General features: G+C 40.5%; 2 protein-coding genes and 1 pseudogene across 4 annotated transcripts in view; 1 reads left to right on the top strand and 2 right to left on the bottom strand.

Moving 5' to 3' along the window:
- The window catches only part of LOC138013128 (uncharacterized), a 21,091-nt gene extending 18,602 nt beyond the window's left edge, over positions 1–2,489 (bottom strand). Inside the window, exons 1-2 of one of the 3 annotated variants that reach the window (XM_068860113.1) lie at positions 2,337–2,485; positions 2,049–2,165 (exon numbers count right to left, since the gene is read on the bottom strand). In XM_068860113.1, coding sequence (XP_068716214.1) covers positions 2,049–2,145 — 97 coding nt within the window. In that variant the 5' untranslated portion in view covers positions 2,146–2,165; positions 2,337–2,485. Of the gene's footprint in view, positions 1–2,048 lie in introns of all 3 variants that reach the window. The other 2 variants (XM_068860112.1, XM_068860111.1) reach the window with 2 other exon arrangements.
- A 3,040-nt stretch (positions 2,490–5,529) lies between these two features.
- Positions 5,530–13,459, bottom strand: LOC138013253 (two pore potassium channel protein sup-9-like; annotated as a pseudogene).
- A 1,057-nt stretch (positions 13,460–14,516) lies between these two features.
- LOC138013297 (ferroportin-like) lies at positions 14,517–22,499 on the top strand. The gene is made up of 5 exons (XM_068860336.1): positions 14,517–14,732; positions 14,886–14,962; positions 16,663–16,822; positions 17,942–18,172; positions 20,432–22,499. Exons 1-5 carry the CDS (start codon positions 14,651–14,653, stop codon positions 21,964–21,966), a joined length of 2,085 nt encoding a protein of 694 aa, XP_068716437.1. The 5' UTR covers positions 14,517–14,650; the 3' UTR covers positions 21,967–22,499.
- The last annotated feature ends 1,329 nt before the right edge of the window (positions 22,500–23,828 follow it).

Raw genomic sequence — 23,828 nt, 5'->3', positions numbered from 1 at the left:
TGTTAGGGTGAAGTCTTATGTGAATCGCATCTTTGACCCTGCGTGTTTTCATGAGTTATGCACGCGTTGCGGGCCTATTGTCACCACTGACTCTTACGACCCGGTGACGTGGTGTGTAGTGCAATATAACCACAAAAAACAACCAACACTTAACTATTAATACAGAAAAGAACAAATAAATGAAATTATCTTGACTTTAAAGAATGTCGTATGCAAAAAAGCATTTACTGTAAAAAAAAAAAAAAAAGAATAAATAGCCCTTCTCACGATTAGTTTTTCTCACTTGCATTACAATGTAATCTAGCATGTATGTGAGGCAATTTCGGGCTATTTTGTAGTTTTAACCCGAAATTGCCTCGCATCCACGTTAGATTACATTGTAATGCAAATGAGAAAAACTAACCGTGAAAAGGGCTTAATTATTCCTTAAAAACACTTTAAGATTAAATCACCTTTTAATCACCTATTGTTCTTATTATTATTTATACACTGTAACTTACAAACATGTTTTTGACATGCTAATGAAGTTTAGATAACATCCAAAGAAACATTTTCGTTTTTAAGGCAAACTTTTTAATCTTCAAATGTTTCTAAGAAATATTTTAACACTTTTTTTTTTTGTTTAAGACTTAAAGAAGACAGACAAAAATCTAAATAATGAAATATATGAATAGTTTAAGACTACTCAGGCAAAACAAAACAAAGGACATCAGATCTCTTTTTGCATAAGTAATCTGTAAAGCCACACTTTCATAATACCACTTAGCATCTGACAGAAGCTGTATCTCTAAAAATTAAAAATTTTATAACACGCAAATGACTCAAACTTTTTGAATAATTACTTTATTAAAGAGATTTAGCATCTCAATTACGGCAAAAGGAAAATTTGCCCTTTGCCAAAAATAAAATAAACTTGTTTGCCACAATAACCTTTTTTTTTTTCAAGCAACAGACAGCCTGCTGTCGTTAAACATAATAATGTAAATGAAATGCTAGATCTTTCTCTTAACTTAAGGCCAATAATATTCATTTTTGCTTAATAAATTGGGACTTAGTGCTGGCTAAAATTTTTAAATAATACTAATGTCTGAATTGGAACTGCGAAATCTACATTGCAATATCTCTTGCAGTACTTTAATATTTTAATATTTTTATGTGAAAATAAATTTCATGTGACCGTATTATAAGCAAATTAAATTCTGTATTTTCTTCAATTGTCAAAAAGTTACTTCTTTTATACGTGAGCGTTCAAAATCAACTTGCGCAGTCACTTCTACAAAATCTATGAAAAACATGATCAACATCTCCAAAGGGTTCTGATCAAACAAAAATCTGACAAATATTTAATAATGTTCAATACCTTTAATTTTCCAACTGTCTGTCAAAATTTTAAAATTTGTGAAAAAAATTTCTAATGTTATATTTCACTTATATCAAGAGGTGTTTTGCAAGTACACGCATGAAATTTGAAAAACGATACCTATATTGAATTAACTGTATAGAGAACAAACCCGAAGGAAAACGTCTATGCAATGTTTAAAATATAAGAGTTTTTATGCAAATGAAGTCTTAAAGAAACAGCAATGTTCGAGAATAAAACTGGTCACTATACCGTAAGCCCACGAAAAATATCAGGAATGATTTATTTTCACTGTTATGTTTATAATTAATTTCGTACCGCTATTATGTTCTGAACTAAACGAAGTTCGCTGAGAAATTGTGATGACGGAATTAGTCGTATCGTCTTGTTTACACTGTACAGAAAATTAAAGTACAACTAGTACCTGATGGTAAACGAAAAGATTTCAGAACTAGAGAAGGCGGGAAATCTCTCACCTCAAAAGTCAAGTAGTAGGATCGGAAGGAAAGTTGAATGGTCATGTAGTTTCATGTCGTCACCTCGAACGTTCTATCACTGACAAACTACATGACGGGGCCAAAAAATGACAGCTAGCAAGCAAACTTTAAACTTATCTTCTTTCGTGAACATAATGGTGGAACTAAATTTATGAAACGAAACACAAAAGCTTAAAATGTTACAACACTACCTTGAAAGATGTCACATCCAAAGAAAATCTTCGATGCTCTGGACAACGCAACTTGACTCTGTTCCGGAGGTTGTCGAGCCGGCAACACTTTATCCATTTCTCGACAAAATCCTTTGTCTGGACAAAAAAAAGTCCAAGAGTCGCAATACAGATGTTTTTAAGTGTTTGAAAGATGCAGCATTATTCCAGGGATGTCACCCGTTAAATGAAATAGGGACACTACTTGACGACCTCGAGGGCATACAAATTAGGCTGAAATTAGGCAATCAGAATTACAAATTGCCTAACCATCACATATCCAGTGTGTAAATACGGGCCTCAAAGATCAGAGTACAGAGTTTTCATATCAAATTATGGATTTCTTTCGAAATAAATTCGAAAACGTCATCACGCTGAAACCCTCTGAACTAAACTCCGACGCCGGACAGGACACACAGGACAAGTTAGCGTTACCCAGCTATCAAAGCGAGCCGGTCCGCTTCTTCACCCCAACCCACTACACCCAGCCCAGTCAAAGTGGGGCGCTGAAGAAAAAAGTGTTGCAGTGTGCGTTTTAGACAAAAGATAGAAGAGACCCTCACACTTACCTGGACAGTTTGAGCAATTGCCTCTAGACACCTGAAAAATGCGATGCCGGTGCAATGCTCCACCAACTCTCAGTTGGCGGCAACACAATTTGTTGGACTCATAGGGTTCCCGTTGAAGCCGCATTAAGGTCCTCCCGGAAGGGGGGGGGGGGGGGAAGGCGGGGAGGGGGTGCCTTGTTCCCTTTAACAATTTGCCTGTGTTCCCTTCTTCCCGAAATAATTGCTTCCAAGCTTGTTATCAGCTTTTTGATCTCCAAATTAGTTTATGTTAGTCGGCTGCTCCGAAACTGTGGAACAGTTTTCCGGCGGAGATCAGAAAAATTCAGACCCTCACATATTTTTCTCTTTGTTCCCCTGTTCAAATTAGCCACGTTTCCTTGTTCCCCAAAACCCCTCGGAGGATGTCCGCATTGCACCGACATCGTAGAAGCCCGTTGAGCCGCCTGAATTTTTCAGGTTTCAAGGATCACTTCCATCTCATGATAAACTTACGCATGTATTTCGCCTAAGGCTCGTCCAACTGTAAGAACTCGTGCCCACTAGAGCGAATTATCTAATTCGCTCTTGGTGCCCATAAATTCCGAAATGCACAGCAAGTTTATACGATTATTTCTTACATATTCAACAAAATTAATCCGTCGCCGTGTTTCCATAGCAACTTACGTACTGTAATGCATTGTATTCGGTATTGCAACCTCTGTTTGCTCTGTATTATGCATTCTTTACTGACCAATCAGAGGAACACGTTATTGAGTATGCAATAAGTTAAATTATTTGAGAATTGTACGCTTGTTCTGGGTCTTACGGACTAGACGATACTACGTGTAGTCCCGGCCTGCCAAGATTTTTACTACGCTTTTCATAAATGTGTAGACTCCGAAGTCCAAATTCTAGTCAACGGCTTCCTTTTTGCTGCCGCCAACCGCATTGGCCGCGACAGTTGCCAGGCCGTTGAAAGCGGCCTAGCTGCAAAAACTGAAAATGTGGATCGAAACGTCCACTGAACTGTGATCCTTTGACCCGTATCGCTAAGGCGAGCCACAGCAGGCAGCAGCGGAAAACAGACCGACTACTTGATATGAGTTCATAGTCCAGATGTTAGAGAGGTTTTCAATTGTGTCGAAAGTAATTAGCGAATTGCTTTGGTTTTGCATTACTTCACTCAGTGATTGGTTCAAAGTTCTTGCGCCATTTTTTTCAACCAATCAGAAGTGAAACCAAAATCAATCGTGGCTTGGCGTGCACATTTTCCCTCGCTTTGTATCGGCTACGTGTAATTACTTCGAATTTTGATTGGTTTACTGGATTGTCTCCGTCCTTTTTGATTGGCCAAAGTAATTACTTCGGTTTCGGTTTTACGACACTCGATTGAAACTCGCTCTAATGAAAGGCTAGGTGTTGCGGACAGTTACTTTTTCTTTCTGATATATGAAAATTTGATTTTTTTCGCTGTTTTCAGAAGAGGTTACACTTTTTCATTATATTGTCCACACAATCAGTTGGCTGACTTTGGCATCTAAAGAGTGCGTTCCTTAACCTTTGGGATGATTCGAAAAAGGATCACTGATTCAAGATCACTTGGATCACGGTGCATCAGAGGAATCAAAGAATCCTTTGCCAGGGTGGATTTATCGGTACCTTTGATGCACCGTGCGTGATCCAGGCGATGTTGGATCAATTATCCTTTTTCGACTTTTTCGGATCATCCCAAAGGAACGCAGCGTAATAGTCAGTTGCTTAAAATCCCCCAGGGGCCAATTAAGTAATAGCAGCATTCTTTGTTAAATCGTTTTTCAGTGGATTTTACGTTAGCAAATACGAGTTTTCTTGGCTCTAGTTGCACACATTTGATAATCCTTATCATTTGTTAAATACTGTCAGGAGCACCCAACGAATCTGTTCCTCACATTATCTGTTCCCCAGAGAAATCTTGCTGGCTGGCAGAAATACAGGTGTTTCGATTAGCTGGCTGGGAAATTTTGTTATTGATAGAGGTTTTTCCTGAGAATTACCAACTATTTCTAGCATTTCAACCCGAACTGGCTGTAGAAACTCTGAAGACTGAGGACGACTTAAAAAAAAAAAAAAGAGAACCCCTTCCTTCTCCCAGAGAGTAGTCACAAACATACGACGGCTGGTCAGAGTGATTGCGCTTGCGGAAAAAATCTGTTTTGTCCCGGTTTTGTCGCTTTTGTTCGGTCGTTTTGGATCGAGGGATTTGAAAGCGCGCGGAATTCCTGGTTGGGAAATAAATTTGATCAGCTGGCTGGGAAACCAACCAATTTTATCTAGCTGGCTGGGAAATTTCTTGTGTGTCTTGCTTGGAAAAAGGAACAGATAATGTTTTCCCAGCAACATTGAAAAACACCTGAAAATGCCTTAATAAAATTTGTTTTCATTAACTGGGGTATAATAATACATTTTACAACAAATCGTTGGGTGCCCCTGTACTGTCCTCTTCAGTTCAAGTTTGTACGTAGTTATATTCCTAACTCATAGTACTATATTAGCGAACCGCGCCTTACTCCCCGGTTTGCTTGTTGGCTGTGGCACGTTAGGAATTAAGCACAGTATTTTTTTCTTTGTCGTTTAAGTTGTCCTCCACACCTTCTAAGTAATGCAGTAACGATCAGCACCGAGAATCTAGGACGTATGCTTGTAGTTCGTCGAGATCGAGCATTCAATGTCAAATTAGTCTAATACGGCAGCTTCATAAAAATCTTGATTCGCTGGTATCTCCCACTTCATCTTCATATCTACAACAAAACGAAGCCGGTGGACCTGTTATTTAAACATGTTCCGTGGTTTATAACACTCATTTTGCTTCCAGAACTCATTTTCCTGAAAACAGTTTCTTGAAGTCGATTTAACAAATAGAAAGTGGTTCAGCGTTGTCTGTACTCTTATCGACAACGATATTCGTCATCACAGTGGTCAAAAGGTTGTGGACTCACGAAGCGTGCGCAACAAATTATTATTAATACGTGACCTTAAACCAGCGTTAAACGAAAACCTTGGCAGTGAAAAACTGTGGCTTTATTAAACGGTCAGTTTTCACTGCTATCTATTTATCTTACTACTTTTTTCTTATTCTCTCTAGTTACCAGTCTTATTAATTTTATATACATGTATATCATATTTGGATTTGCTCAACCGTCACTTCTGAAGATGTATGTTGTAGCATACGAAACGTTAAGTAAAAAGTAAAATGCGCTTTATCATTACTGTTTGAAGCCGCTGTTTGTTTTATGTTTTTGATAATTTTAATTAATGACCACAACGCCTCTGATTGGTACACAACCATGTACGATCTAACAGTGACTCTTCTCAAAATAGTCAGTAGTAAACTAATGGGACGCATCCTAATCCTGGTCATTCCTGGTCGACTTGCCACTCGCAACTCGGTTGTTGGTCTTTATAATGTCCAGTTTTGCTAACTTCACAAGAAGTCTGCGACACATTAATAGCGAAACTTCGACGCGAGGATCGTAAAGTATGTTTGCTTTTGATGTCTTTGATGGAAAAGTTCTTTTCACCATAGGAAAATAATTCATTTTCGATGCACCGTATTTTCTGTTTAAACCTGTATGTTGCCATGATGATTATTTGAACGGGGTTATAGCGCTATTATGCTTTGGGAAACTCGGGCATGAACTCATGATTGCAACAGTGCATGAACAGTGGTCTGGTCTTCCTTGAAGTAAATTGGTGCATGTGTACAACTGTTTTTACATGTCGTATAAAAGTGTTATGCCACTAGCCGCACTTGATAAATATGGCACGGTATGTTCCTCTTATAATCATCAAACCTCTCTCGTGCACTCGCACGGCTAACAAACTAATTAGAGAAGCCGACAGTTGAATTCAATTCACTTCCGCCGTTCAGTACACTTAACATTCCGCAGTCTGATTTAAATGCTATGCGATCTTTTGCAATATTGAAAATGCATGTTCTCTTTTCCTTTATCGGTTTTTGTGCCTTCTAAGCATACATTGCTGTACACGTTAATGTGCTGACAGCAATTATGTGAATCTGAATCCATTCCACCTTCCGCGAAAACTTTAATCAGAGCGTCAATTACGCTGGCCACAAGGCATAAGCCAAATATTGCTGGAAAAGTGCCAAAAATGTGGAAAATTGCTGCCTTGAGACTGTCTTGTCTGGAAATAACACTGTCAAAGGGAATGTAATCTCCAAAACCAACGGTTGTAAAAGTAATGAACCAGGCATAAAATGCATCGACAAAAGTCCACTTTTCCCAAATCACCTGAATCACTGAACCGAAAGAAAAAAAAGCCACCATAAGGGTGAAAGTTAGAATGGCACATTTTATCTCTATGCAATTTCCAAACTGCGAATGAAACACTGTCCTCTCGAAGTTGATTATGAAGCTTGACATCAAGTTTGAGATAAGTTCACCCGCACATTTCAAAGTCAGTAGACATATTGGAATTCCAAATAAGCAGAAGACAACGCAAAATATCTTTCCAGGTGTGGTCACAGGGGTTATGTGGCCGTATCCTGTGGGAAGAACGCACGGATTTTCATTAGTTCCGGCTAACCCTTTTAATAGGTGACCGGTAGGGCTATCCTTGTCGAAACTTGTCTTTCGTTTGCAGTAGATCGGTAGTTTCTTTTGAAGTCCTTATGACGTTTATTTTTTTCACCGTTTTCTAACTTTTCGTTTAAATATTTATTGTGTCTGGAGTGTAGTACTTCGAAAAATTTTCCATCGTAGTCGTGTCCTCGTGTTTTAGCGGGCCTTTGTATTTTGGCAGATCCAGTTGGGTCCTGGTAACTAATGACGTCAAAGAGGTCAAGAATGTAATTCCGTTCTGAATCGTCAGAACGTTCCCGGCATCCGAAGGGTACTATCGTCCGACATTTCTATTAAGACTTTAAAAAAGTTCTAGATTTTCAGCAAGACTTTTTATTCATACACTTGTCAACATTTCTTTCTGAAGAGATGCCATCAAGTTACTTCTTTGACGTCATTAGTTACCAGGGCCCAATTGGCTCGGCCAAAATTTTTTGCGTATAAATCAAACGCCCGCTAAAACACTTCAGACTCTATAGATATTTAAACGAAAATGAAAAAACGAGGAAAAATAAGCATCATAGGGACTTAATTGTTGTAAACGAGGCAAAATACGTAAATAAAGGCACAAATAACAGGCAAGGCGTTTTCCCTTCGTGTTTATTATTTTGCCCCTTCAATTTTTTTTGTGGGGCTGGGGGTTGTTGGCACAGCGCTGGCAGCACTAGCCTTCCATTGATGTGTCCAAGGAACGTAACCCGACCAACTCCTCCCGGGGCTTTCACCTCTCAACAATGACTCTGGTGCACTTATCGGAAACTTAATTAATTTGAAATTATCTGGTTAATTTGATTTGATGAGCAGTTTCCGCCATTAGTAAAGCACCTTTTCCCCGGCTATGTAACCTTGAATAGGTTTGCTTCCAAAGGAAATGAGGAGAATAACACTTAATGAGAAATAATGAGTACTCAACAGTAAGCGAAGATCTAAAAAATGACACTTTTTATTATTGTTATTGTTTGGGATCAGATCAATATTTCACACAGTTGCACTCAGCTGGAACGAGCACAGAATTGAGGCAATGAGCATTAGCTCCCAAGCCTTCTCAATCAAGTCCAACCGAGTGAATTTTCCCGTTCTTGGTTCCAAGGACAAAAACTCACCGATTGTAGTTAGAGCTGAGTATGTAAAATCCACAGCCCTAAATATGACCAATCCCTTGTCTTTCTAACGCGAATAGCTCTGTATGCTGCTACTGCAAGAACTTCAAATTCTTCGTCTGTCATGTTTCGGTGCATCGTAAAGTTCTTTTTTAGCTGCTGTAACATTTTCGTTGAAGTCACCTTGTTGCTTTCATCTCGTTTTTCAAGAAATGTGAAAACTCCAGCGCCGGCCAAAGCGTAAATCAGGAATAAAAGAGTTCTTTTCATTAGTGTCTTTCCTTGTGAATTCATTGAGAGAATGGAGGATGTCTTTTCCCAGTACAGATCTTGTATACAGTTATTTACATCTGTGAAGCATAATAAGAAGAAAGCCAACAGAGCTGATCCGCCATGACTCATCTCAGATGGGCAGATTACATAGCAGTGAACACTTGCTTATGTTACTGTGCCTTTCAATTAATTAAATAATCTTTCATCGTATCTTAGGCATCCTTCAATTACATATGTGGATTTTACAAAGATCCTAAGGAGCAAAACCTGGTTTCCATATGATCTGCAACGGTCTGCTACTATCGGAAGCTGTCTGCGTCGGTCTTATCGCAGACGATCGTAAACACAGGAGGCAAATGTTTCCATTGAAACCTGCAGCGATCGCAGACAAGGGTTCCACTAATCCTCCACGAAGCGAGGAGGAAAAGGAGCGCACTTACCCTTCAAGTCTGATTGGACATGTTTCAAGGCGAACAACAGTGTGTCGCCGATAGGACACAGATCATCTCAGACACAGGTTTCCATTAAAAACTGTCTTAGACGGAAGCGTCGTAAAGGTCGAGAAAGATTCAACTTTCCCGATCATCCAGACCGTGTGCCACAGATCGCCGCAGATACCGGGGACAGATATTTCCATACATCTGCGACGTGGCGCAGACTTGTCGGCGATCGTGTCGCAGACCGATTACAGACCCGTTGCAGATCATATGGAAACCAGACTTAACTTATTTTCATTTTCAAGCAATTTTATTCTCGGTTGGCTGAATGTCACAGGAGCGTTGAGAAAAAATACATGAAAGGTCTAACGGCAACATACCATATCTCGAGAGGCGGAGCAGTCATCGTCAAAAACCGAGCACAACATGAAGTCTCGAATATTTCTCTTAATATTAAATCCAGCCACGCCAGCCAGCCAAGCCACGTGACCAAAGCTATCTTGTTTCGTCATCGTGGACTTGTTGGTGGTCTAAGCAAAAGAAGCGTGGTTTTGGTGACGTATTAGGTATATATATATATATGTGAAGGATAATACTTGAGTTCGGCGAAAAGTACTCCCACTTATTGCACTTCTCAGTTCCTAAACATGCTGACTCTCAATGGTTGCATTTTTGGGCTGATGTCAATGGCCGTATTTACGCTAGAGACGGATAATCCGTCTGGGACGGCTTGGGCAGAGAACGGTAGTTCGTCCGATAATCCGTCTGTGTATAAAAACGGGCAGACCCGGAGGAGGGGGGGGGGGGGGGGGGTGGGTACTTCCAATTAGGGACTAATGGGGATTTGCCGCTGGATGGGATCGCATTTTCACGACTGCATTGACTATAATGGGATTGCATTTTGAACAAAGCTCCCGACAGAGTTACTAGAATGGGGTCGCAAATTGTCGACATTTTGGGGGTAAGAAAATTTTGGCTCGATTCGCGGTAAAAAAAAATTGTTACAGAAAGAAATGTGGCGCTTTTGATTTAATATTTACTATTCGCATTACATTCCGTTTTGAAATTACAATTAAAAGGCTTTATGTAAGGTTTATGAATAAACAGAAAGGACTAAGTTGGGGTAGCTAAAATTACATTTATCTAAAAGTGTTTAAGATGGGGTCTGCAATTGGCCATAAAATAGACTATAAAAGAATAGGGATTCTGAGAGGCCAGAGGCACATACCCAGCGAGTATTCACCCAAGTTCCCCTCCCCCCGGGGGGGAGGACAGACGAATCATCCGTCCAGACGAACTATCCAGATAGTTCGTCTTCGTAGACGAACTTCCGTGGATAATTCGTCTGGACGGATTATCCGTCTGTGTGTATGAATATGGGCTTAAGACGAACTATCCATGAAATCGAAACCTCGTTACACGAAGGAAGCTGTTGTTTGCAGTAAACTGTGTGGTTGCCGCCAGTTTGAAATTTGCCGCTAATATTGAGTTTACTGGTACCCAAGCTTATTCGTCGTGCTTTCTCGGAAATTTGTCAGACATAAATACCGGTCGAACGATAAAACACAACGATAGATCGTCCCGTATTTATATTACACAGATGATTCGTCTTGACGGATGATCCGGCTCTAGTTTAAATCGAACCAATCACATTCACCGCGACAATAAGTGGGCCGTTCAAACTGGCTAGGTGCATTGTTATCAGCCTATCAGATCCGTTCCGATTCAGTGATTGACTGTAGTGTACATGCTGTGTACCTTGGGAAGTAAAGATGGCGTAGTCAGGTCGTCATCTGGGCCCTTCTCCCCAGTAGTTGTATGTGCGCTGAGTTACAGCCGATCTCAACTTTCGTCGGTACTCAGTCCAAGCTAATTACATCTGGATATGGTGCTGTGCTGATGCTAATACTGGCGTTGCTGATCATTTTAATGGACTGGATTGAGTTCTATCAATTCTGAGCAGAAATTGCTGCCGAGTTTGTAATTTAATCTGCAAATGGTCAGACTTTCAAGTCTTCTCGGATAACGACTCTAAACAGTAGGCCCCGTCTCACAACCTTCCAACCTTTCCAATCTTTCCAACCTTTAGCATATGTCGTTATGGCGTCCGGCCACGTTTGAGAGGGCTCTGTCGTCTTACGGCGCTAAGATAACTATGGCTACAATTGGACAGGTAAAGGACCTTCTAAAGAAGGAACTTCAACCGCTTCATTCTAAATTGGAGACTATGTCTACTGAGTTCAGTGAATTAAGAGCATCAGTTCAACTTTTCTCGGACAAGTATGACGATCTATTGAAACAAATCAAGCAGTCTCTTGAATTTAAGTATTATCTCTTGACTTGTCCTCTGTACCTCTACTATATCTTACTTTACTTCAATTATTATTTTTTATGGTGTTTTTTTGTCTCCGACCTCTTTCTATTTCCTCGCCTGTATCAAGTGTAACATCAATAGGTAACATGGGGGCCAACTAGGAAACCGAATGGTTTATTTGGCCACCATGCTCAAGCTCTTTTACTTAATACAATAGTAACATCGTCAGCAACTACAAATGTATGTAATTACACTAAGTAACTACATCAAGAGGAAATAAACTGAATTGAATTGAATTGTTAATCAACATTGTGGGACGTTAAAGAACCAGACACTGCTCGTGAAGAGTAGGGGGTGACCCCCAGGTATTAGGGTTAGGGTTAGGGTTATGCCAACGTGGGTCGGGAGGGTGGGTGGGGGAGGTCAAATATGAACTGATAGTAGCTTCTAGAGGTGCCTTTACAGGCTGACATTCGATCGATTACACCCCCAAGAAAGAATTGTAAACCACCATGACATGTATGTGACTTGTCACATGTGTATGTGACATGTGCTTTACATAAATCCATCACCATTCCATTCAATTCTGCCTCGAGTTTGCGCTTGTGTAGAAGAGAACGCGCCACTATCACCAAAAATTGCCCTTTGGCCATTTGTCGCAAATGTTTTGTGGTGTGGCCTTTGCGCAATCCGATCTCTGGAATGACTACAATTGTAGCGACACATATGAGAAACGTGAAGTGTCACTAAGGTCATTGTGTTACTGACGAGGGTTTACAAGCCCGAAACAGCTGTCTGCGTCCGCTTTCTAGTTTGAGCGCTGATCATGCTAGGTTTGGTCGAGCGTGGTTTCATTTTGAAGAGAATGCCTTCGTGAAAGTTCTTTGATCTGGCCGAACTGTGGTGTGTTTATACTTGTCACTGTTTGTGTTGATTCAACGTAATGCATAGATCGTTACACGGCACTGCAATCTTAAGTGTTAAATGTTTATTAAAAACCATATTATATTCAACTGCAGAAACCACTGAACAAAAGCTGTTTTGACACCGGGAGTTCGAGAATTTTATCAGCGCGTCTTGTTTCGTTTTGTCTTCACAAGTCCACTCAATTTTTTTCCTTTTTTAAAACTATTTTAAATGTAAAAAAAAAACATCAACAAGAAACTCCTTGAACAACTAACGATTCCCAAGTTTGTTCTCCACCACTTTTTAGATTCAAAGAAATTGTATAGGCTTTCAATTTTTCACCTAAGACAAAGTCTGCAAACATTGACTGCCTTCTTTAAAACTTCCAATCACTTACCTGTGCCAGTCACTCAATCAAAGATTCATAGCAGACCGTGCTTCTGGCAGTGGAAAGATAAAACGAAAGAAAAACAAGCCTCTGAAAAATCTCTCTTCTAAATGTAGATATTTGAAGTCAGGTAGGTTTATTTACTTAATAGCACCGATATAATTCTAATCGTAATTTTGTACAAGTATAGCAAAGAGAGAGGCTTAGCTCATTATTTGAAATTTGACGAACACGATGTCGAATTTTAGATCCGAATCTACATATATGCAGGCAGAATATATTTCTGACAATTTTCGTACACCTTTTTATTTAAAGACAAATATTTCTCTCCTTTGTCTCCTGGTTCCCTTCACTTATAACTCTCTTTTATTTCCGAGCGAATTATTTTTCCGTATGATTCCCTACACAGAGAATTCAAATGCGCCGCAGTCACTGAAAAGCTTAACAATGTGCTATTTTCAGAAAGACAAACATTATTTTAAAAGCTGCAAGACTTTACTTACTTTCAACGTGGCTAAGTACAAATTCGACTTTCGTTCCCAGCTGCAGTTATTGGCATTATCATAGGTGTTGATATGTGTGGGCGTTCGCTTCAAGTTCGGCTTAATGTTAAAAAATGTACAGATGCTTTTTCCGTCGGTCCAGGGATATTTCTAATGGATGTAAAACATATATGCAAATTAAAAAGCCAGAATTAATATTTATTATCAATTATTAACTGATGTGACCATTTATGGTCGTTTTGAATTGAGAGCTGAAAGTAATTCAGTGGACCGAATTGCAGGTGTCTGACATTTGCAGACTGCACACTACGTAGCTTAAGTACGTGCGTTTTTGAGACGCGGACGGCAACCGGAAGAGAACATTTCGCGTGCCAGAAACATCTCACTTCCGGTTGCCGTCCGCGTCTCAAAAACGCGTGAGCTTAAGCTCCCTATTAAGTCTAAGCACCCGTTTCAAATAGCGCTGATAAACATTATTAAAGTCTAAAAACCCGTTTTAAAACGGTTAGCTTTCAATAATTGTGATTTAGAGTTAGTCTGCAGTCTGCAGTCTGCAGTCTGCAAATGTCAGACCGAATTGCTTTGTACCTCTTCTGCGCAGATTCGTCGTATAATAGATTTGCGACAATACTAACGGTTTTTCGAAAAAGAAAAACTCTGTATTCAGAACAGATACGAGAAGCGACCGCATAAATTAATGCAAACATACTTTCTCAGCCTCGACTATAATTCGTATGCCAAAAGACGTAAAACGTTTCTATAAAAAGCAGAGGAAATAAGGCATACAAGATAGTTCAAGGAAAAATTTCAGCTTCAAGCCAACTCATTTTTTTTTCCACAACCATTTAGTTTACCCATAGGGCTACATGAACAACCCAACACACACTCTTTCTTTCCCATTAACAACAGTGGAGTGGAATGCTCTTCTTAAACAATTTATTGTTGAACGTAAGAGAGGAATAATCCTGCCTTGTAGAAAGTCGTTTTCTAGACATAAATTGGTGTCTATTGTGTGTAATGTTCAATAGACAAATATCACTTATACCTATTTGAGAGCATTTTACTATTTTGAACTGACTCATTTTATCTTATTAGCACCCGGCAAATAGCCTGACTCCGGCAGGAACCCATCATTCACTCAGAAAAAGTTAATCCATTTTACTTTAAATGCCGGCGTCAGTAGTTAGATAAATGACAATGTCAAAAATTAAAGCTTTTCCTTCCCTTTTGGACCTCGTAAACCACGTTGACGCAGACACAAATGAAACTGCAACGCCATTTTCACTGTCTCTTCTTTTCTTGGCGGCCTCTCGGCAATCCTCCACCTCTCCAACCACCCACCCCCCCACCCCCTCCTTCCTCTCCAGCCCCCTCAGACTCTTTGTTGTGCGATTTGTCGTACATGACGTACTTTTTATTTCCAACTTCTTTCTGTTTTCTGCAGCTCAGATGCATCTTCTTTTGTTTTGACGAGGCTTTTGTCGGTCCAGCAGAAAATGGAAGAAGGGAACAGCCAAGAGTCTCTTATAGATGCCAGGGAGACGTCAGAATCAGACGAAGCACAAAAACCCGTTGAAGGTAGGCCGGTACTATTCTTCACGATCCCTCTCGGAAACGGTTATCCACAGCCTTTGTTTTGTTCTAATACAAAGCCAATCTCGACAAAGCCTGTATGTGACATCGCGTCTTCATGCTCATAATACCGCATACATTTTTGTATTTAATGTGCAGATCGCCCTGGTCGTACAAAATGCTGCCAATTTTCGCCTCAGAGCCTTGTTTGTATCAGTCACGCGTTCTCCGCTTGGGTGAGTTTTCCAATTGCAAGAATGTCCATCAATAAGCTTAATTTGGCAATTTAATTAGCGCTTATCAGTACTGATGTGTTGTGGTTTTGTCTGCACTCGCAATTTATGCACTTTTTTAGTCTGACTGATAATTGGTGTTCAAAAACAAATCTTATATTCCCAATTTGCATTGGCCTAGCTTGGTAAATTATGCAACGAGAAGTAGTGATTATCACATTCCAAGAATACCGTCTTGAGCGAAACTGTTGAGTTAACAGTATTCAAGTACATGTAAACTAGGTAAAATATCTGATCTGCAACTTGAACTATTGCACTTGTTTAGCCGGCCGTAAGAAAGTTTGTGCAAGCAAGGTCGTTTTTCCTATTTTGATGTATTGTGATGCATTAAAAAAAAAACACACATGCTAATTTTTTGTGACTCCAACCAGAATTCCTTTCAATAATTCAGCTGACTGCCAATAGTTAACTCTTTTCCTGGAAGGAAAAAGCGAAATTTTTAAAGCTGGAAAAATTTTCCTTCACCACGGAGCAGGAGAAACATGTTTGACCATTTAGCTGCTGGTTTTGACATTGCAGATAAAATTTATCTGGTTTCTCATGTTTGATCTATGATACTGGACACATTTAGTTGAAACACTTAACATAATGGTCTAGAATCATTGTGTTACAAGATCGCAGATTATGCCACATCCCCCTCCCCCAAATTCAATGTTGTGTGTGAAATCTTCAGGTGAATTGCTGGTAGTTGTGAAAATCAACATCGAAGGAGGGAGGAAACGGGGATGGGTTTTCCAACAAATGTGACGAGTACTGTATTTGTTTGGAAGAAATTGGCAAATCTGTAGTCTGGGCTTGCAGATCGGAAGGGAAGTCTCTTAAAAAGAAGCAAAGTTGTTAAGATAAATGGCATTGTCTGGTCATATGCAGTGGGCAGTTGGTCTGAATGTGATGATAATCGAGCAATATGTGTTGGAGAGGTTTTAGAAAGCCAAATGATAATGGATGGGAATTAATGGATGGAGATCAAATGATAAGGATGATGGGCATGTTCTGAGAAAGTGTTGCAGTTTGAAGTGAAGGGCAAGAGGAAGCGAGGACGACCAAAGAAGACGTGGAAGATGCAAGTGGAGAAGGAGAGCAAGGGCGTTGGTTTGGAGAAAAAGGACGCCATGAATCAAGCGAAATGGAGAGATATCTGACAAAGTGGGGTAAATCCAGCCACCCCCGTTTACGGGGATAGACCTGGATCAAAATTGGATTGATGATGATGATGATGAGTGCCTGGTGTATAAGGGAAAATCTTCAATAAACTGTGTACCCCAATTCCATGTGAAGTAGTTTACACAGTGTAATTTGATTAAACGTAGTGTACACGCGACATTGGGTGCTTTAATTATTAACAAGACAAGAATCGAACAAAATCCTTGCTTCCCTCCTATTTGAATAGTGTGTGGGTTCCTTAACATCTCACTGAGTAAATGAACCATAAAGAAATGAAATTACAAAGGCACCACTTCCTGGTACTCCTCGATTATTTTAAGACCCTGAGTGGTTCCAACGCAGTACCTCTTTGTGGTAGTCCAATACTTATGACAACCAACGGTGCCAACCAGTTCAGGCTTTCTTTTTTTCTCTTGCAATTACCTGTTAACATCGTGTCAACATAATGGTTTTTTGTTGGTTTCTTCTGACCTTTATAGGGGGATCGTATGTGGCACTTTGCCATTGGATTATACCTTGTTGAACTCACTCCATGGTCTCTTCGTTTGACGGCCATTTACCAACTTGTCAGTACTCTGTCTATTATTATCTTTGGTCCTCTGGTCGGAGACTGGGTAGATGCTAACCCAAGACTTAAAGGTACTAAAACTGCATTGTCAGGAAGTTTGTTTGTTTGTTTATTTATTTTATTTGTTTATTTTAGTTTCACAATGAATTTTGTGAGGGTCAAGCAACAGAGCAAAGCTCCAATAATAATTGTAGAAGAAATTGTTTCCATTACAAGGCCAGCACATTCTCCTTAGTTGTTTTAAGACCCTGAGTTTCAGTCTGGTCTGGGTTCAAACCCTCAAACACCTATAATATGATTCTCATTCAACTGAATCAACCAGTCTGCAGTTGGATAGCGACAGAAGAAGCAGAGAGTACAAAATTATGATAGAAAAAATTAGAGAAGAGATTGTATGATTTTAGGGCTGCCTTCTTAACTATGTTGTAGTTGAATTTCTCAAACCCCTTTAAAATCCTTATTCCAAAAAGTGAAAACACAAGCCTTATTTCGTGAATCTAATATTATTCATGAAAACATGAGGATCTGTCCCATTTTTGGCTTACTTAGTATGACTTAAACAAGTTACCTTAATGGATGGAGGGGACATTGACTGGTTAACCCATTGATCCCCTCACAGGTGCACCAGGCGGGGGGGGGGGGGGGGGGTGTGTTTGGCGCTAGACAAAGTAAAATTTATCAAGCATTAATTGGAGAAGGAAATCAAGTCAAATCAAATTAACTCCTATCAAATCTGAGGTTGGTTTTTGAGGATAGCAGAAAAACGGAGTGTACGGAGAAAAAAGGCTTCTCAGAGCAGATTAGAAAACCAACACACTCAACCCATATGTTACTGGGAATTTAAATGGGACGCGTTGGTGTGGACATGTATGCATTAAAGAGGACACTGTTTTTGAGTGGATTTCAATTTGTGAAAAGGGAATACAGTTTTGTCTTTTTCGAAAGTTTGTGCAACTCAATGTGCGGGAAATTTTTATTGGCTAATGTGACAAAATACCAAGATATTTTGCTTCTAATTAAGAAGCAAGAAACTGAGAACGTAATGAAAAACCTTAATTTTTTTTACGTTTGGAGTTTTTAGCCCATTTTATAGAAAGATTACGTATCTCATTCTGGAAGGTGAAATGAAACGTTTTGCTTCTAAGATATTGGTTATGTATTCTCACCAAACATTTCATGTTTTGTTCTAGTTGCCCAAGTCTCGCTCATCATTCAGAATGTTGCTGTGATTATCTGCGCAGTTTTGCTCATAATAATGTTAGAGCTGACAAAAGATATTCCGCATGCATGGTTTGTGGTACTTGAGGCCCTTGTTATCATTGTCGGCTCAATCGCTGACTTGTCAAGTGTTGGCACTAGAATTGCTGTGGAAAAAGACTGGGTAGTTGTGCTTGCTGGCTCGGACAAAAAGCTTTTGGCAAGTAAGAATGCTACATCGTTTGTTCAGTTTTTTTATCTATGTGCAAGTTGGAATCCTGTATGTACAGCTGTTAGTGTAAAACGCAAGGGCACCCAAAGCGCAAATTAAGTAGCCTGCGTGGCAGGCGCAAATCCCCCTCCCCTTTTTACCTTCCTCCCTATCCCCTATCCCCTACCCCTACCCCTTTCGACGCCTGCTACGCAGGCTAAAATTAAGCCGAAAGCCTTTGAGAGACATTTCTCGGCTCCTCGTAATGTTTAAAGACTGTCTCAAGAGATATGTTTTTATCACCTAGAAGAATTTGATCTGTTCGGATATCTTAGCTGAAAATTCAAATGTCCGAAAATTTTAGGGATTGATATCTTCATTTCAGAAATTGCTAGCTGGACGTTACCTTCCAAGAACTTCCCAGCGAACTATCCGAAACTGCTAGGTGACCTTTTTAAGTGCCAAAAATTGCAAAAATATTCCTTCCAAAAACGTAAGGGGCTACTTTTCCCTGGTTGCGAATCTTTAGGTGATGCTTTCGTAAAGAAATCTCTAGCTGTTTGGAAACGTAGAACCGAAATTCTTAGAACAGTTTGACTCTTCCAAACATCGAAGATTATCGTTGGGTGCCTTTGAAAAAGCAAACAGAAGAGCCGCTTTGTGGGAGGAAAAAAGAGACAACCTTGTCCGCTCATCTCAACACCATTTTTTGACTTAATCAAGGGCTCTTAAACACGAAGACGTACTATAAAAGGGGTCGCTTCGCGCATTGCTTTTGTTAGACCTAATCATTCAAGCACGACTGATTAATTATCCAAGATGGTGATCAACAAACAGGAACACAGAGACGGAGCCCCAAAAGATATTTCTAGCGCGAGAAAAGGAAGTGGGGATAGAAAACAAGAACGACAGATAGCATTTTATGACATATGACAGACGTATTGCCTGCCATAAGGGGCTTTTTTATTGCACAAATGATCACAACCTCGTTCCCAGGGTCCCTCTTCTCTGCCTCCTCAACGACAATGGAGGCAGAGAAGAGAGACCCTGGGAACGAGTTGAAATTTTCACACAGCTCGTTTGCGTCCACGGTTGATTGATAAATCAATTGCATGTGCTGAAGGCCCCACGCCTTTTATACTGCGTCTTCGTGTTTAAACTAACAGTTTACTCTCCTGGCATTAGTTGTGCAAACCAGAACCAGTACAGCTACCCACCCAGATAGCGTATTCGGTTTTTGCTTAGCTACATCCCCTGGCAGTAACAATTGTTTTGAAATCTCTAATTGGTAATCTGACGAATGAAAGATGGCTCCCTTAGCGTTTGGAGATTGATGAAAAATAGCAATGTTTTAGGGTGAGACCCATTGATTTGATGATTGTGGTTGAGACGACTGATTATCCTTCAGTGGACTTGATTACTATCGGCTAGTGTAATGAGCTTCCAGTAAAAACATGAAAAGACAAAAACAAAGAAACAAATTAATGTCTTAAAATAGAGTAAGAACCTCAAACGGGATTGGCAATCCCTTACAAATCATTAAATAAATAAATTAATTAATTAAAACACAAAACTATATACTATGTACTTATTATGACCGAGGGCCAATATTTTCCTGTCCCGCCCGATCTGAACTCAGTCAACAAGCATTTCATCACATGCGGTCTCTTTACACTATTCATGAGCACTCGGAAGATGAAATTCGGACAAAATAAGTAACAAAAATTTGCACAGAAAATTCATCAAATATGTTGTTTGCATTTGCTTTTCTGGCTGGAAATAACTTGGATGTTCAAAAGTGGCGAAATCCTTTAAAATCGCATAGCACAGGGCAGTACGTGTTCCTAGCAGGGCCGTGCTCGCGCCATTGCGTACGGCCTTCATACGGGGATTTTGCCAATAGTTTACAATGAAAGCGCGCGCGGGGCCGTACGGGTCATGATAAAATGAGGTTTTGTACAGCTAATGGATAATTGACTATTTTCCCAATTCCATATTGCAATACGTTGTGGGGTTCTTTACATAAAAACAATACAAGTTGTTTATTGTTGGGACTGTATCATGCTTCAGTGAACTGGATATAGATTGTTTTAATGCAAATAACCCCCCCCCCAAAAAAAAAAAAAAAAAAAAAAAAAAAAGAACTGTATTATGGGATTTGGGAAATAGCGAATAAGTAAACAAAAAAAATTATCAATAGATAAATAAATAAATAAGTAAATAAGATTTACTTCATGCATGTGTTCACTAAGAGCTTTATTTTGTTGTTCAGGTACAAACGCCATTTTGAGAAGGATTGATCTTTGCTGCAAAATTTTGGCCCCAATCTTGGTTGGTCAGATTATGACGTTCATCTCTAAGACAGCAGGGGTCAGTTTCCTGGCTGGCTGGAATGTGCTCTCGGTTTTCCTGGAGTACTATCTCTTGTGGAACGTGTTCCAGTCCGTCACGGGACTGTCCCAGAAGGTGCTCTCCACGAGGCAAGATGAGGACTCGGAAAATGGTTCCTCGGTGGACCATAACCAAGAAGAAACGCAAGGTGCGGTGGAAAACGAAGATGGTGATGCCGAGGCTATTGTCCCCGCTGTTCGTGTCCGAGGGCAGAGGCCACGAAAGCCAAGGATCTTTTCACGCATAATGAAGAGAGTCCGAACCTTCAGAAGTGGCTGGCGTATTTATTTTGCTCAGACTGTGGCCCGGCCTGGTTTAGCCCTTGCCTTGCTGTATTTCACAGTTATCTCCTTTGACGCTATTTCTACAGGATACGCTTACACGCAGTGCTTGACCGAATCCGTACTCAGCTTAATCCGTGGCGCCGGTTCATTGTTCGGTGTGCTAGCGACGTTTACGTTTCCGCGTTTGAGGAATGCTGTTGGTTTGGTACGCAGCGGTTTGTTCTCGATGTCGTTGCAGTTTTCCTGTCTCCTATTTTGTGCCGCTTCCGTCTTCGCGCCTGGCTCCCCGTTCTTTTTGTTACCGCGCAATTCAATACCAATTCCCTTCACGCAACGCTGTCCAAGTTCGCAATCTTCTGTGACGGTTTCTTGCTCCGCGTCCAGTCTTGTAGCTTCCGCGACTACACCGATGCTTCAAAGGTGGCAAAAGTCACAAGGTTTATCAAACACCTCGATAGCCGTTGCACAACCGTCGAGTTCACAGATCTTTACAGGTATTTCATCAGTTCACGCAAATTCGACTGTTCCTCCAGCCATAACTCCAGGCTCCCGAAATGGCTCGTTAACCCCTTCGATGATTTCTCCAACTAAAACCCGAGAGGCAAGTGGCAATTCTAGCGCTTTTGCACCTCCACAAAACTGCTCCAGCAACACTGAAGCTCCCACCGCCAAGTATACCTTTTCCCACATTTCGATAAGTTTGCTCTTGGCTGGAATTGTGACTTCACGTCTGGGTTTGTGGATGTCGGATTTGACCATCTCACAGCTCTTCCAAGAAGCCGTGCCTGAACAAGAAAGAGGGATTGTAGCCGGCATGCAGAACTCATTTAACTCAATATTAAGCCTGTTGATGTATTTCTTGGTCATAGCACTTCCCAAACCTGAACAGTTTGGCCTTCTGGTGCTTATGTCTGTTTCCGCTGTTGGTTGCGGAGGCCTTTTGTACGCGTCGTTTTCCTACAAACTTCGCGGCCATTTGTTTCATGCGGATAAATTCAAAAATTGTCTTGGTTCCGCTCCCCCCGAGAGATTACTTGTACCCGCTGATGACAATGATTTTGAAGATGATGATGAAGAAGAAGCCATGATAACAGGTCGTTTAAGCACAAGAAACGAAAACTTTAAATTGTAAGTCGTTGATGGCCTTGCAAGTGTTAACGGTTGTTTCGCCACCTACCAACTCGCTGGCACAATATTGTCAAATCCTAACAATTGTCTTTCTTAAAGTAACGCGTGTTTTGTCGCGAATTGAGGCTTGGTGAGAAATGACTGATTTTCGCATACTTTAGGTGACCTAGCATATGTGTCAAATCGTAGGGTGTACAGGTTTAAAAAGCAATGAACGCCAAAGTTCTCGAAATTAAGTTTGGCTCAATCCGGTTTCAACACTTTCAAGGAACTGTCCTATTTGGAAGGATTGATTCTACGGCACTGCTTTACCAAAAAGCTATGTTAGGACTCCTTGCATGTGAAACAGTAATTATTGGTTAACATGTCGGGCTTGATATCGTGGCGTTATAGGTTACCATAAAAAACAGGAGAGCCATCTAAAACACTCTGTATTCTTTTTATTTCTGAGGCGAACTCGGCGACCTCCATTTTTTCTTGAAAGCGATCAGTAGTCATGGTTGAAACTTTCTGCGAAGGTAAGAAATCTCTTTAGAGCGGATTTAGAGCCATCTGATTTTCAATTTTGAGAGTTAATGGCTTCTTAATTGAAGCCATGGGATCCTTTTACGTCACAATAATAGGGAGCCTTAGCAACGACAACGGCGACGGCAACGAGAACGTCAGAAATTTGCATATTCAGTGGGCAAAAACAATAGCTTTGCACGCCCCGCACGTGCGTTTTTCATTTTTGTCCATTTCTTTGCCGTCGTCAGCAAAGCAACAACTTGAAATAACCAAGTTTGAAGTGTTATGGAGAACGTTAGCACTTGGAGATAAATTTTCATTTTTCTCCCCTAAATTAAGTGCCGCTAATACCGGTTTCATTCCTGAGGGACTGCCACACCTTTGTCATATTAAAAAGCTTGGAACAGTTGCGAAGTGATCGCAAGAACGTGAGTTTATGTTTTTACAAGACGTTCTCGTTGCCGCTCCCGTCGTCGTTGCTAAAGCTCCCGAATAAGTGCATCGTATTGAGCAATAATTAGTGAGTCAATCCTAATAGAACACTCTCCTGAATCTCCTGAAACTGGTTTGAACCGCCTTCTGTAAAAGCACTTTTGAGTGAACAGTGAAGTGCGTAATCATTTAGCCAGTCCCGACTGCTGAATAACTCGTCGCGCGCGACAGAAGAGTAGGGAATTTTAAGATCTACGACGGCGACGGTCGACGAAAACGTCACCTTTAAATATAACTTGGCTCTATCATAAGTCTTTCGCGATTATTCAGTCTCGTCACATCCCACAAGATGGGCGAAGTATCCTAAAAATGAATTGGTTCGACCGGTTTCAGGGTTAAAATAGAGAATGAAGGATTCATGCTTACGTTTGTCGTCAAAACCTCAAATTTGGTGATTTCACGTCGTCGTTATGCAGAGAACCGCTAAGATACTTGCTAAAATCCGTGCTGCACGTGCAGCACAATTATTTATGCTCTTTTAACCAATCATATTACTGGTTTGTGCCGATGTCGTAGTCGTAGCCGTCGCCGTCGCCGTTTCGTAAATTCCCTAGTGTCGCTGCGAAAGCGCGCGTTTTCTCTTCCAGTAGTTGATCCCCGTACTTTGCAAGACCGGTGCCACCAAGAAAAAACAACCAGGTTCTGATTAATTTCTCCATGTACTTAGACAAACGTCTTGATACCCACGTTATATTTTCTTCAGCCTCGTTTTCGAAGTGAGTCCGAGCAAAATGTTTGATCGTGACTAGTTTACAACTGCGCTACATTGGAGTCTGAGACGCAGGTGAACTCGTTTTTTTCGCACATTTTTTAGGATATATAGTTTTTTCATTGCCACTGTCAAGCCTCCGATTTAATTGCGTGAAG

This window comes from Montipora foliosa, chromosome 8 (assembly GCF_036669935.1).
Source record: "Montipora foliosa isolate CH-2021 chromosome 8, ASM3666993v2, whole genome shotgun sequence".
In the NCBI taxonomy this organism is placed as follows: domain Eukaryota; kingdom Metazoa; phylum Cnidaria; class Anthozoa; order Scleractinia; family Acroporidae; genus Montipora; species Montipora foliosa.
This window is presented reverse-complemented; position numbering and strand designations above follow the sequence as displayed.